This window comes from Monodon monoceros, unplaced genomic scaffold, assembly GCF_005190385.1.
Source record: "Monodon monoceros isolate NGI ecotype Baffin Bay Population unplaced genomic scaffold, NGI_Narwhal_1 Super_Scaffold_7, whole genome shotgun sequence".
NCBI classification, from domain to species: domain Eukaryota; kingdom Metazoa; phylum Chordata; class Mammalia; order Artiodactyla; family Monodontidae; genus Monodon; species Monodon monoceros.
Genome location: NW_021703784.1, coordinates 38,059,445 through 38,075,208, shown reverse-complemented (window position 1 = coordinate 38,075,208; position 15,764 = coordinate 38,059,445). Strand labels below are relative to the sequence as shown.

Genomic DNA, 15,764 nt, shown 5'->3' with positions numbered 1-15,764 from the left:
AAACAGCATTTACATGACATATTCAGAGACATCTAGAAGCCAGGAGTAGAAGTGAGCAGATAATACAGACAAACGGTAACAGTGTGATGCAACCTTAAATACACATATGATGGGCAAAAACTAGAAAGCTGGATAATTCCAAATATGGCGGGGGCTGTGGATGAAAAGAGAAGTCTGGCCGCAGCCCTCACACCGCCTCCCGCCCACGTGCTCCCCCCGCCCCTACCACGGGACCCTGGTGGGCTGTGCGCTTGGCTCCACCCACTCGTGCGCCTCGGCTGCCATTCCAGCCCAGGACCCAGAGAGCCGCTACTTCCACCGCTTCTGTCGCAGCCTTGTCATCTGGGTACCGGTGACAAAATACCCTCGTTGAGACTTGGCTGCCTTTGAAGTCACTCTGGGCGCATCTGGAACATGAGCGGCCGGGCCCGAGCGAGGGCGCGAGGCATGGCCCTCAGCCCCAGCGCCGCGGAGGTGGGGCGCGTCCAGGCCTCGCCGTTGGTGCGTAGAAAGCTTAGCAGCTGGCATTGTCTCGCTCATTCCTACCTCTGTTTCCTTCGTGGACACTGCCTTCCTCGGCAGATATCTCTTCCTCTCTGCTACGAAGTAGTGGCTTATCTTCTCTTTGAACTTTGAGTCCTTCCAGGGTTTCTCACATTTTTTTTCCCCTGTTGGGGAGCTTATCTGAGTAAGATATTAATATAGATATTTCGGTCAGTGAAAAGTGTTGAAAATGGGAGGCAAGTATATCATTAAGTTTTAATTACTTCTTTCGTTTGTAAGTCTCCTCGTGAAAATGGCTGTCCCTTCAAAGGTACCATTATGTGGTATATAATCTAATATGATTTGTCTCGCTAATTTATATATAAAAAGAAATAATCTCAGACACAAATGAAGTTTAGAATCAACCACTGTTTCTTGAGCAACCACTGTGCATAGGGCTCCTTATTAGACTTAGACAACTAGGTTGAATTGAGTGGCAAACCAGCAATTTTTGAGTGATGTTACATTTAGTATTTGGAGCAATACTTAGCAAAAACTCAGTATTTGGAGCAATATCTTAGACCAGAAGTGTTCAAGTGAGTAGTCTATGCCTTTACTCTCATAGAGAGGTCTTCTCTTGGTATCATCCATTTTTTTTTAGCAGGCTGATTTATACCTTCTTGAACAGAGAAGTAATTACCCTGAAGAGAAAATATTAATGGTTCCCTTCACCTGTTTTGTGAACTTTTGTTGGAGCAGTTTATTCAGGAGAGTCATCATCTGAGCTGGTGGCCCAGATCCTCTGGGCTCAGTTTATTTTCTTGCTACAAGTATGTTCACATCAGAGGCCCCATGTCTGAAGGCTACAGGAGCATGAGGTCTGCGATCACCTGTACCACCTTCCAGAGGAGCTCTGATGAGCTCCTCGGGTGCAAGGATCACACCTCTGCCTCTTTCCACCTCCAGGGGCTAAGGGCTGTATCTGGCTCACAGTTGGCACTGAAATCAAAGATTGATGAATGGGGAGAACCGTAGCTCGTCCTTATCTTTATTCTGAATTGGGCAATCTTTTCTCCTCTCTCAAGCATCTTACCTGCCAACATTTTCTTTTCCTAGCTCACGGTAATCAAATGACATAGGACGTGATACCATTCTCATCTTGTGATAAAGTTTTGGTTTATGACTTAACATCTTAAATCTGACCAAATATTTTTTCCCCATTTTAGCCTCTGTCTGTTGCTCTTAGTGACAGTGAAGCATCTTCTAGCAGTGACCACGTGGGAACCAGCAGGATTTCACAGAAATGTAAGTGCAGCTCTGTCGGTTCCATCCAGTTCCATCCCATCTGAATGGAATAGGAGTGACTCTACTAAGCCTTTCAGCAGCAGACTCACTTCTTGAGCATCTTATCTTCCTTTTTTGAAGGATCCCCCTGTGTTTGTTGTGTTTCTTTGGGACTTCCAAACACAGAATCTGCCACTGAATTTCCTGATGGTGCTTAGCAGTTGGGAACCCCCAGATATTAGGAAACCAGTTTTTCTGATTCTGTCTGTTTACTGAATAATTTTGAAAACGTATTTTTAAATTCTTTGTGACACGTAAATGCCAATACCATTGCCTTTCAGGGATGGTAGTAACCTCACATGCCTGTTGCCCCTTCTCTCTTCTTCCTTCCCCGCCCACGGTAGACCTCACCATTTGGCGGTGGCTCTCTTACCTGCAAATCCAGGTTTGGCCTCAAGATACTTGTCCACGTGCTAGTCCAAGTAGGCCCTACCACACAGTATAATTTGGCATGCCCGATGCACTAATTTGCTAGGGCTGCCGTGACAAAGTACCACAGACTGGGTGGCTTAAACAGTAGAAATGTCCTATAATTCCAGCCCTACTGCCACCATTCAAGTGTTATTCCAACTTTTCTTTGGGAATTTCCTTCGCATCTGCTGTGCCTTCTTGTGACTAGCAAGTGATGGAAACTCTTTATCCTTTGAGGGTAGACTGATTTTTTTTTTTATTTTTAAAAATTGTGGTAAAATAGGTATAATATAAAGTTGACCATTTTAACAGTGTTTAAGTGTACAGTCCAGTGGCATTGAGCACATTCACATTGCTGTGCAACCATCACCACCATCCGTCTCTAGAACAGTTTTTCATCTTACAAAATTGAAACTCTGTACCCATTAAACAAGAACTCCTCATTTGCCCCTCCACCCCCAGACTCTGGGAACTACCGTTACATGGTAGAGTGAATTTTTAGAAACCATCAAACATCTTTTGAAACCAAGAGCAGTAAATGATACGGACAATCTAGTGAGAATAATCGAATTTTTAAAAAATTAAATAAATTTTGTGATTTTCCTGGGAGACTCCAACTCCACTGAGAAGGGTATGGACAGCAGTTTTGGGCAAGTGGGTAGCGCCATTTGGGGTAGTTGCATACGGTGACTGTATCAAAGGACAGTGGTCAAGTCAGTGTCCTAGAGGTTTGTCATACTATTAGCCACATTACTTTGTAGTAATAATTCTGTAATATAAAATTTATATTTTCACATTTCAAAGTGCCAAAGTTGTATCCGAAAAATTAGCATCTTTTTGTACTCATTTAAAAAAGAAAATAGTCATCAGGAAACAGATTTTAATTTCCCATTTTCTAGAACCTAACAGTAAGTGACACGTCCCAAGGTGATGTGCTGACTTTCCTTCTCAGGGGAATGATGTAGCATAAACACTGATGGCAGTGTATGGGCATTTCTCTTCTTGTGATTGAGAAGGGGGAAAGGTTCAGCCCCAATCTGTACAGAAGTTGATGTGGCCAATCTTAGTCTGTAATTCTTTGGGTGTTACACAAGAGCTACAGGAGGGAGACCAGCCCTCCATAAATGGGTGTGGAGTGGGATATAGGGAGATAGAGCTTTCTCCTTAGCCAAGAGGAGAATCAGGTCAGCCCCAAATGTTATGAGGTAGGACTAACTCAGAGTCTGTTATTTCTAACAAAACATGCCATGCTTCCTTCACAGTTTTCAGTTTTCAGGCTGCAGACTTCTGTACAGTCATGACTGTTTTCAGCAGTGTGGGCCAGTTTTATTAAAAGCTACAAAAATCTGAGCTTTGGTTCTAGATGCATCTTTTTTCCTGGCTGCGCCGAGCGGCATGTGGGATCTTAGTTCCCTGACCAGGCATTGAACCTGGTGACCTTGACAGTGAGAGCTCGGAGTCCTAACCACTGGACTGCCAGGGAATTCCCTCTAGATGTTTTTTTTGTGTGTGCGGTACGCGGGCCTCTCAGTGTTGTGGCCTCTCCCGTTGCGGAGCACAGGCTCCGGATGCGCAGGCTCAGCGGCCATGGCTCACGGGCCCAGCCGCTCCGTGGCATGCGGGATCTTCCCAGACCGGGGCACGAACCCATGTCCCCTGCATCGGCAGGCGGACTCTCAACCACTGCACCACCAGGGAAGCCCTAGATGCATTTTTGATATGATAGTTGTAAACGATATCACTAGCATGAAATGTTATTGATGTATGTAATATTAATAATATATAACATTTTGGTGTTCTCTTCATATTTTAGGTGAAGGTGGTCTATCTTCTGGTGATGCTGGATGTACCTTCAAGGAAAGAGTTGGGAAAATCAGACGAGAGATGATGGATTTGAGTGTCTGTACCAGAGAGAAATTGGCCCATGTGAGAGACTGCAAAAGAGGTACCCAGTCTTCATGTTACTTATTTTTAAATTTTTATTTACTTATTTATTTGGCCATGCCATGCTGCTTGTGGGATCTTAGTTTCCCGACCAGGGATTGAACCCAGACCCCCTGCAGTGGAAGCACAGAGTCCTAACCACTGGACTGCCAGGGAATTTCTTACTTTTTTTTTTAATGTTACCAAATTTTGCTTAAGAAATTTTAATTTAAATTTAATAAAATATACAAGTTCATATATTGCCTTAAAAGATATGTATTGAACATCTGCTATATTCAAGCATTATCTAGGCACTAGTTGCTTTAGCCTTAATTCTCTTTCATTAATAGGAAGAGTAGCATTTTCTCCAGAACTACATTTCACTTGTTGAAAACCTTTTCTCCTTACACCTGAGGTAGGGGTCAGCAAAGATGCTTTGTCTCTTTCCCAACCTTTTTCCTATATGGGGAATAACCTTTCTGGACTTCAGGTCTAAAAAGAAAAATGTAGCCTCTTTGGGGAATTCTTTAGGGAGATTCTGGGCTTACCCCTGAAATTTAACCTAGGATTGCATGTGTATTTTCAGGAAAAGTAGGCCTATTGTTTTCATAGGATTCTCAGAAGGCTTTGTAACTCCCTCTAAAAGTTAAGACTCACTGATGCAGGTCAGTCTTTTTCAAACTCTTTCAAACCATGCAGCAAAAATAAGTACATAAATTGTTCTCCAGCATACACACACTACACAAATGCAACTGAAACAAAGTTTCATGAAACAATGCTTGCCCTTCCTATGGGCAGCACACTCCGATCCATTCTATTGTATTCTAGTCTTTCTATGAAACGTGACGGTTCACCTCACTTACTTTCATAACTGCAGCACTAATGGGTCATGATTGCAGTTGGAACACACTGTTGTAAGTGGTCTTAAAGGGTATTGCCAGCTCTGATATTCTAGATGACTTCTCTTTGTCCATTAATATGAGCAGCTAAAATATGTTGCCATGTCCTCTGGGAGAACAAAAAAAAAAAACCCTTTTCTTTAATTAAAATAGCACAAAGATTCCTTGTTCCTACTGGATATTTTCACGTCAATGAAAAAACTATTGCCTGCCTTATCAGTACACAAAAGATGTTGCAGCCATGAAGCCGCTGCAGCCGCTCCCACGGTGAGCCCTGAGGGAACTCAGGATGGAGACAAACGGGGCGCCGGCTGCCAAGTCTTCAGTCACAGCAGCCACCCTCCAGTGATGCACCCTAAGGAGACTCAGGGTGGGAAAGAACAGGATACTGGCCCCAGATAGCTGAGGTGCATATCAGAGGAATGACTTCAGTGAGCCCAGACTCTTGCATCTTCCTGAACATAGAAAAGCGCTAAATTCATTAACTCGAGACATATGGTTTTACTTAATTAAAAGTAATCTTATGATGTTCCGGTCTTCGTTGCAAAAACTCCTATATATCCTGGCTCTTCCCTTACCTCTTGGGAGCAGTCCCTCAGAACTGAGCTGCTGTGTCCTGGGCTTAAGCCCTCAGTTTTGTCCGCTGAATAAAACGTAACTCTTACCTTTTAGGTTGTGCATTATTTCTCAGTATATACACAGGTCAAAACTGAGGGAATACTACGTAAGGTATACATGATACTTTTTCTTCCTCACCACCTCAGGGCTCATGTTTCCACCTCCTCCACCAGAAAGGCAAATAGTGACTATTTGATAATTCTTTCCTATAAGATGAACACTGGATGATTCCCTCCAAGGAGAGGTGAGAAGTACTTCCTTTGTGCCCTCCTAGAGTCTGTCCTGGATGCAGTTTATGCCATCCTGGGCACTGACCAGCTACATCGTGGCCATCTCTGAATTTGTCCTGTAGAGTTTGAAGAGGTGAATAAAAATTCTGTAGGGGATGGAATTCCTGGAAGCCCACATGGCCTCCCTGTGCCTGCAAAAAACAGAAGCCCAGAGCCCTGTCTGTTCTCACACAGGGAAGATGTAAAATTTTTTCTTCCATCCCCAGTCGCCCCCTTATCTCTGGGGGGGCCTTTGCTGGGACCTACAGAGCCATCTAATCACTGAATGAAGTGATTTCAGAATTTTCCAAAGTATGGTGAACTTTTGATTATCTGGATTTCCAAGAGGATGGGGGTTGTATTCATGATAAAAACTGGAGAGTTTCTTTATAATCTGAGAGCACCATAATTCCAGAGCAGCATCTGAAACTTACTGAACTAAACTTGGGTCCCTTCCCCCATGCTCAGTAAAGCCAATCTACTGACATTGGGCTGTGGTGAAGGAAAGTGCAGCGTTTATTGTGAGGCGCTGTACGAGGAGTCTAGGACGGCTAGTGCTCAAAAAGCCCAAACTTCCCGAAGGGTTTCAGCAAAGCATGTTTAAAGGCAAAGTGAAAGAGGGGCGCCCCAGGGTCTGTGATCAGCTCCTGCACAATTCTCTGGTTGGTTGATGGTGAGGTAACGGGTTAATATTATCAATCCTTAGGTGCCAGTAGGTCTGGAGGGAGCTCATGGTCATCAAGTAGTTAATTTCTTCCATTTGGTAGGGGTTTTAGCATCTGTAAAACAATTCAGGAAATGTACACTAGATACTATTACCTACATACTTCAGCAAGGAGCTAAAGCAGAGGATATGGGGGAGGCCCCATGGGGTCCTGCTTGGTTACAAAATGCTTACTTGATCGATTTGAGAATCAGCTGGAAGGCAAGCTTTGGAAGGGGTCCTGGGGTAGTTGAATTCAGATGTTTCTTTTCTCCCCAAAACAAGAATGTCAGTGTCTGCTCTCAGGTTCTTATGAGGCCTGCCTTACACAGGATCCTTTTGCTTGCAGGGCTCCAAAGGTTATCAGGCAGCTGGTTACTAGAGCTTACCTTGTGTCACTGAACAAGAATCCTTGCTTTCTAGCAACAATTATGCATATGCAAATAAATTTTTTGAATGCTGTGATTAATATGAACACGGTGGGTTTTTTTTGTTTTTTTGGTTAAAACATGTTTTTTCTTTGTTTTCTTCAGGTTCCAGTGGAATACCTGTGAAACTGGTCACAAATCTTTTTAATTTAGACTTGCCCCAGGACTGGCAGCTATACCAATATCATGTGACATACAGTCCAGATATAGAATCTAGAAGGCTGAGAATTGCTCTGCTGTATAGTCACACGGAACTTTCCAACAAAGCAAAAGCATTTGATGGTGTCATCCTTTTTCTCTCGCAAAAGCTAGATGAAAAGGTATGGTACTTTTAATTTTTTAATACACACATGTGTGCACATATTTATACTCCTTCATGTAGATTTTAGAGGTTAGCTGATTTTCATGACAGTTGGAATGAGTATGTCACTCACTCCTTTTCTCTTTCCTATTCCCATGCCTGAGAGCGAAAGACTTCTTAATTAAGACCTCATCAGGATTGATTTCTTAATTAAGAAGCTGATGGTCTGGCATTTAAAAAAGAAGAGCTGTAATACAAACACTGCTTTTTCAACCACTTTTTTAAAGGCAAAGTGTCCTTGAAATAGGAATCCTTTTCAACTTTGCCCAAATAGGCAAGAGTTTAAGTAACAGGGACTTCCCTGGTGGTCCAGTGGTTAAGACTCCGAGCCCCCCACGCAGGGGGCAGGGGTTTGATCCCTGGTTGGAGAATCCCACATGCTGCAGGGTGTGGCCAAAAAAAAAAAAAAAAGTTTAAAAAACACCATTTAGCCTATGGCCTAAGAGCTTTAAATTTACTCTACATTTTTTTGCTCCTGCACATTGTGTCCACGTGTCCAAAGAACTTTACATCAATCCTGATTCTAAAACTGTCATTTCTTTCATGACTTGTTCCATCATATGAAATAGGAGTTATTTATGTCAATCTTAAGGATATGTTTAATGGTTATGACCATTGGATATGGCAATTGCAAGATTCATAGCCCTTTATTTTATTATTTTTTTACGCCTTCCACATTTTTAGCCCTAAAATCAAGGTATTGTTATTGAGGTTTTTATCATACGCTTTGTTCTAAAGCAGTATGAAAATTATGAGAAAGAACTGGTTTCTGTATGAAAAATTAAAACAGAGTATTGGATTAAAACTTGACGCTTCTATCCCTTGGAAAGCTTAATTTTTTTTTTTTTTTAAGTTCAGCATTTTGAACACCAAGAGCATAAATGTAAATTTCTAGATTCCATGTGTATCTTTGTTAATTTCCTCAAGAAGTATGTTTCTGAGCACTCTTGGAACCTTTTTCCTTTTATGAGACTGTGAGATTTATAGGAGCTACTTGAGTGTTTATTTCATCTGAATATGGAGTTTAAAAATTACACCATATGATTAAATTTAAGGACTTGGAAAATCTGGATCTGTAAACTTAGAAACATTTTTATTCGTCATGAGTCCTTATTGATCCCTCAATATTTTGTCCTATGACTAGATGTTGATAGCATGCTAATATGGCCTCTCATACTTAAATGATATATTTCAAGGGCATTACTATCATTAAAGATCTTGTTCTTCTAAATACATTTGTAGTAACAGTTTGGAAATTTGGATATATTAAAATCATATAGCCCCCTTGAATGGTCCAGCTTTCTTCAATTTTACCTAATGAAAATGGAGGAATTTTACTCTACAGATGCTAGGAATAAGTGAATATTACTCATTTCTCATTCAAAGTGAGCATGTAGTATACGCCACACATCTTCTTATTGTCGGGCATGGAGTCTAATGAGGATGCAGGGAGTAAATAGATGGTGAAAACGTGGTGTCACAGATCAGACCTGTTGCTTCTGTCTTCCAGACACAGGGGATACTAGATTTAGACAGAAGAGTCTATCAACATATGACCTGCCACAGTAATGACAGTAAAAATGAGATAGTAAAAAGAAACTGTCCTAACAAAGGTTGCTAGTCTCATCTTTTTCTTCTGGTCTTAATACTGCCTCAGGCTTAATCCTGTGCTCCCATCCATCCCCTACACACTTTATAGGATGCTTATTTTCATGGAAAGAGCCCCTCCACTGATTCACTCATTGCACCCCCAAATAGTGCAGTTCTAGAAGTCCTGTTCTGCTGCCTCCTGGCCTTCCACTGTCTTTCAGACCCCATCTGTGCATCTGTGGCCACGACCCAGGTTGCTGTCACCGGTCACATCTATTTGCCACTCTCATGCATTCCTTCTGCACTTATAAAGAGCCTACTGTGTACCAGGCAGGGCGCTGGCACCTTGGAGGAAACCAGGATAAATAAAACAAGGTTCTTGTTGTCAAAAACATTTCAATTTAGTACTGAAGTTATTTACAAATAAATTCAGTGCAAGATAGAATGACATAAGCGGCATAATAATAATTAGTGGTTTTGTTATGCTAGCATTTATCGAGCATTTACGAGGCGTTAGGTGCTCTGCTTGGTTGTTCTCTGGATTAGCCCCAGCACAGCTCTCTTGAGATGAGCAGATCTATGTTTTATGTCCCACCTACCACTGGACTGCATTTGATGAGCACTTACTCTGCCAGGCTGCTGTATGCATGAACTCATTTAATCCTCTCATCACCCCTGGAGCCTTAGAGAGGTGAAGTGTCTTACCCAAGGTCTTCAAAAAGAGGTGATGAAAGGAAAGGTTATTCCCAGCAGGGCACTTCAGTGGGAATGGTCATTAATTTATCTCCTGGGCAGGATTTGAATTAATGAAGGGGGAGATTGGGGAGGACCAGAGGAGCAAAGGCACAAAGATGGGAAGTGAAAGGCATAGTTTAGAAACTTCTGGTTGTTCAGGCTTAGCTGGGAAGACTTGCAAGTTATGGCTCCAAAGGTAGGGCGAACTTTGAATGTCCTGCTGAGGAACAGGAACTGTCCTCCGTGGAGCACTGAAGCCTTTGAGAGAGAGTTTCCATAGAGCCATGTTACATTTCAGTGCCTCTGATCACATCCTATTGAATGGCTGACAGAACAAAGTGGGACGATTAATAAAGTGCCGCTGGAATAATCTGGGCAGGCTGTCGAAAGAACTCGAACGAGGTACAAAGCACTGCTACGGATAGGGATAAGATCCATGAATTATCCTATTTAATCTTCATTATCCTGGTCTCACTCCCACGTTAGAGATGGGAAAAGGTCTTAAAGAGCTGCAGTAACTTGCTCCGCATCATGCCGGCTGCAAGAGGCAGAGAACCAGGGTCTGTGCAGCTGCCCATCACGTGCTCTTGGGCTCGGTGGTAAATATTGGTATTGGAACAGCTGATGTCGCTGGTGTCGAAGGGCGAAGACTTGCCAACCCGTTAAGATAAGTGGATGGAGAGGAGGAAGCGAAAGCGCACTCTGAGAGTGAGGGTGTGGGATGCACAACAGGCGGGAAGCGAGGAGGAGTGGTGTTTGGTGGGGGAAGCGCAGGGGGTGCTGCCGATTTTGCTCTTTGGTGGCTGTTAGGAATGGGGTTCCTGAATAAAGCTCTGAGTGGGGACCGTCTGCTGCCAGCCACTCATCCCAGCATGCTTTGTGGGCTTACGCCTTTGTCCTGAGATCCTGGCAGCAGTCTGAGTGCTGCTCCCCCATCTCCTGCCCATTAGACTTCTAGATGTTGATAAGCTCTTCCTGCAACTCGCCACCTCTGACTTCTCTACAGTTTTATCTGAAGCAAGAAATGCCTCAGTGAAATATTTCATCCCCTGTGAAAGGATGCATTTCTGTTTGTTTCCCTGAAGTGAACTATCCCTGCCCTACATTCTTGGTTCAACCTAAAAGCCATTAAAACGACACTTTCATCATGGAACGTAGGGGTAAAATACATAAATGCCTGCTAATAAACTGACCTCTTGTAATTCCTTACCCTTCTGAAAAACCCTTGATCATAGATTTTTACTGACTGATTTGTCGTTTTTTATTCCAGAAATCTATCCTGAGCCCTCCCTGATCTGAAGAGCTTTAAATGTAGTTAGGCATCTGGTATAAAGACCTGTTCATGCGTTCATTATAATTGTTAGAACGTTGTTCCAGATTATAAGAACCCTAGGGATTTCTCTAGACCTTACAAAAGTTAATAAAATCAGATTTCATATCTGTTTAAACTTTCACCATTTTCTCCTCTCTCTTTCCACATTTATGTTTCCCTCTCGTCTGTTCCCTATCCTTTGCCTTCTTCTTCTCTGTTCCTCTGTTTTTTTGAATGAACTTTTGAAGAGGCTTCCCTCTGAAATCCATGAACCCAGGATGGGCAGGAAAGTTCATTAGTAGGCTTCTGGGCATCCATGAACATCTGAAAATGGGTACATTATATACATTGTTGCTGTATATACACATGTGACATTTTCTTTGGAGAATGTCTGTAACTTTGATCAGACTCTCAAAGTAGGTTGTGACCTGTCTTCCCACTCCCACTCCCCAAAAAGGTCAAGAACCGCTGCTCTGGATTCTCTTTGGATTGAATGTTTGAACTCCGAGGCCGGTTTTGATTCTCTATTAAGAAGTTCGAGAGGAAAGAGATGTGTTGCTTTTCTGGTATTAGCAAAATACAGCGAGAAAAACCTTCCAAACGTAACATAATCATTAGATTATTACATTACTAACACCTGCAGTTTTGTTTTTGTTAATGCCTATTAAGTTGGGACGGCTTTAGCATATCCACATTCTGTGCACTTGAGGATAATCCGTAGAGTGCATTTTAAGTACTTCTTTTTTCAGGTCATGGAATTGTCAAGTGAAACTCGAAGAGGTGAGACTGTAAAGATGACTATCACTCTGACGAGGGAGCTGCCGGCAAGTTCTCCCGTGTGCATGCAGGTCTTCAGTATCATCTTCAAGAAGTAAAGTGCCTTAAGTGTGAATCTAATTTAGGCTAATGATGTTTGTCATCGTAGAGCCTGGATATTAAAAGTATTAACCATTTTGTAGGCAGTGTGCCAGCAGCAATGTCATCTTTAGGGAAATTTCCCATATCCTTTCATGTACTTGTGCAATAATACACACCACAGTCCATCACGGCCTCAGACTGGCACCTCTGTTACTATCCAGTATCATCTGCATGGAGACAAAGGACTCAAGGGTTGTGATGTCTCAGTGGCTGCAGGGCAGGTGTCTCTTCCCTTTTCTTCTTTTTCTGTGCCCACTCGCAGCCTCCACCGCCAGACTTAAAAGAGGCGTGTGTCTGGGTTAGTAAACTGAAGGACTGGTTTTTCTCCTGGCTGATTGATTTTAGGTGTGAAAGGCCATCACCATTTGCTTTCTGCTGTCACTTGCCTCTCAGCCCCCTCTCCGTCCCCATGTGTCCCTGGGGGCAGAAGGAAGGTTGTCACCAAGCTTCTCGGTGTTCTTCAAACTGACCTGAGGATCACTTGCTTCCGTGTCATCTTGGATGTTGGGTGGGACTTGACAAAATGCAGATTCCCTAGCGCCTCACTGGACCTAGTGAATAGAATTTCATGAGTGGGGCCTGAAAATCCACATTTTTAGCAAGCTTCCCAGATGACACGTGGGAGCACGAAAGCTTGAGAACCACCGTTTTCCCTGCTATGGGTGTGGATCACTAGCATGATGTGTTAAAAACCTAAGATTTGAGCCCTTCACTCAACAGTGGCCTCTGGACAGGATGAGGACAGGGGAGTTTGGGGTTTTGCTGAGTAGGGCACGTAAAGGAACTTTCATCACACAGATAACATTGTTTTCTGATTCTAGTCAGACATCTTGCCGAGCATCTTTAGATCATATCTGGGCCTCAGCTCAGCACTGTAAAATGCCCTTCAGCAGCCAGTCTTGCATGTGCCCCCCTGATAGGGGACTATTTTAAGTCAGCTGACGTTTGCAAGGTGCTTTGCAGTGACAAAGCTCTTCGTGTGGTGTTAGAGCTTCCTTGATCCTTACTCGAGAGCCCTGAGGCAGGTGTGATTAAAATCCCCATTTTACAGATGAGGGGACTGAGGCTCAGATGACATTGGACAGCCAAAAATCATACAGTTGGGACCCCTGTTTTCGGACTTGAAACTCTCCTGTTTCCCCCGTGCATGGGGCAGCCTCAGATCAGTGATGTGTCACTTTACAAAGGTGACCAGGATTAGTTGCTGAAGAGACAACCTTGTCATTTGGTAGCGCTGGGAAGCCTGAATAGCCCCGTTAGCAACAGCCTCCTCGGGAATGTAACTTGGTGCAGCCGCTATGGAGAACAGTATGGAGGTTCCTTAAAACACTAAAAATAGAATTACCATATGACCCAGCAGTTCTACTCCTGGGTATATATGTGGAGAAAACTCTAATTCGAAAAGAGACAAGCACCCCAATGTTCATAGAAGCACTATTTACAATAGCCAAGACATGGAAGCAACCTAAATGTCCATCGAGAGATGAATGGATAAAGATGTGGTACATATATACAACGGAGTAGTACTCAGCCATAAAAAAGAAAGAAATAATGCCATCTGCAGCAACATGGATGGACCTGGAGACGATCATACTCAGTGAAGCAAGCCAGGCAGAGAGAGACAAATATCATACGGTGTTGCTTATATGTGGAATCGGAAAAAATGATACGAGTGAACTTATTTACAAGACAGAAATAGACCCACAGACATAGGAAACAAATTTATGGTTACCAAAGGGGATGCGGGGGGAGAGAGAAATTAGGAGTTTGGGATTAACATATACACACTACGATATGTAAAATAAACAACAAGGACCTACTGTATGGCACAGGGAACTATATTCAATATCTTGTAATAACCTATAATAGAAAAGAATCTGAAAAAGAATAGATATAACTGAATCACTTTGTTGTACACCTGAAACTAACACAACATTGTAAATTAGCTATACAAAAAATAAGAAAGAGGCCAGAAGAGCCTGTGGACATGGCTTTTCTCACCTCATCCACACCAACCAGAATGTTACAGTCACAGTCATAACTGGAAAGTGACCACCTCCTTATTGCAGTTAAACCCAGAAAGGTAGAACTAATTTCAATTGTGTCATTCCCAAACATGAAGTGATAGTTCTTGTATATACACTCATATGTATATTTAGCAGCTAAACCTTCCAGTATTATAACAATAAGAGTTCTGGACTTTTCTACTATTTTTCTTTCAGCATGCGTACAAACTTGGAAGTATAGTGTTATCAACGGTTGTTTAACAGATTTTAAAAATATATACTTGCAGGATCTTAAAAAAGTTGTCCATGTACCAGATTGGACGGAACTTCTATAAGCCTTCGGAGCCAGTGGAAATTCCCCAGCACAAGTAGGTTTGTTTATGTTTTCTGTTACTCTGAAATTGTTATAATGTGAACAGCATAATTTATGATGCAATATTATACCCTTATGCCTCCTATGAGAGATTCTGTGGTATGAAAAATAATGGATTTTTTAAATTTTCAAGTTCTTTATAGAATGGTGAATGTCAGAAGCTAGCAGCCTGTTTTCTTATATTAGTGTGCTAGGTCATTATCATAAATCCTAGAAGGAATTCAGAAACTGAGTTTTCTGTGTATGACAAGTTGTAATGAGAGCAGAATAAGCTCTATTATGTTATACCACATAGCTGGGACTCTGTAATCTTGCTGATAGAATGTTAACACAGCCAGGGTGGTTGATTGGAAATTATTGGGTAAGCAGATGTCAGACACACAGGCCGGCTAAGCTGCCCTAGTGAACTGTTAGGAACACTCGCAGAGTTTTTACCCTAAACTGGGAGGTAGATGCTGCAGGGAATGTGATCGGCTGTGTCTTGAACTGGTTGTTACTCAGCTCTCCAAAATAAGTAGCTGTGCCAAAGACAGAGGCAGCCAGTAACCCAAAGACAGACATGAAACAGATGGAGAAGTTCGGACAGTCCCTGCCTTACAATATTTCAATTTACAATATTTCGACTTTATGATGACATGCAAGCCGTGCACATTCAGTAGAAACCATACCTCAAATTGTGAACTTTGACCTTTCCCCGGGCTAGCGGATGTGGAGATGATACTCGCTGGTGAGGCTGGGCGGCGGCAGCCACGGCTCCCAGGCAGCCACCCAATCTCGAGGGTAAACGACCGACACACTTACAACCATGCTGGACCCGCACAATCATTCTCTTTTTCACTTTCAGTACAGTATCCAATAAATGACATGAGATATTCAACACTTTCTTATAAAATAGGCTTTGTGTTTGATAATTTTGCCCGTCAGCTAAAGTAAGTGTCCTGAGCACGTTTAAGTTGGCTAGGCTGTGATGTTCGGTAGGTTAGGTGTATTAAATGCATTTTCTACTGAGGATATTTTCAACTTATGGTGGGTTTATCAAGATGAAAACCCATCATAAGTTGAGGGAGATCTGTACAGAAAAGATAGAAAGTGGAGGCAGGGAGTTTGGCTTCTGCCGGGTAGAGGAAAAGGGCAGGGTTTCTGTATGTTAATTCAGTGTGTCTGAGTGGTCTGTCTAAAGCATCCTATTCATTCACCCCCGTCACTTATCTCTCCACCTGGATTAGAAATCCTCGTGGGCCCAGTGTTGTGCTGAACTAGAGCTGGTCCTAGTGCATATGCTTGTCCTGAAAGCTGGCATGAGTATCACAGCAAATGAAGTCCACAAAATATAAACTGAAATGATTTTTAAAAAATATTTGTCTTTTCTTTCATGCCGTTTCCATAACGTT

At 42.6% G+C, this 15,764-nt stretch overlaps 1 protein-coding gene across 1 annotated transcript in view; it reads left to right on the top strand.

Moving 5' to 3' along the window:
• The first annotated feature begins 414 nt into the window (after positions 1–414).
• The window catches only part of PIWIL4 (piwi like RNA-mediated gene silencing 4), a 40,984-nt gene continuing 25,634 nt past the window's right edge, over positions 415–15,764 (top strand). Inside the window, exons 1-6 of the mRNA XM_029208721.1 lie at positions 415–501; positions 1,710–1,788; positions 4,052–4,183; positions 7,184–7,398; positions 11,826–11,947; positions 14,288–14,368. Of these exons, the coding sequence (XP_029064554.1) occupies positions 415–501; positions 1,710–1,788; positions 4,052–4,183; positions 7,184–7,398; positions 11,826–11,947; positions 14,288–14,368 (716 nt within the window). The remainder of the gene's footprint in view (positions 502–1,709; positions 1,789–4,051; positions 4,184–7,183; positions 7,399–11,825; positions 11,948–14,287; positions 14,369–15,764) is intronic.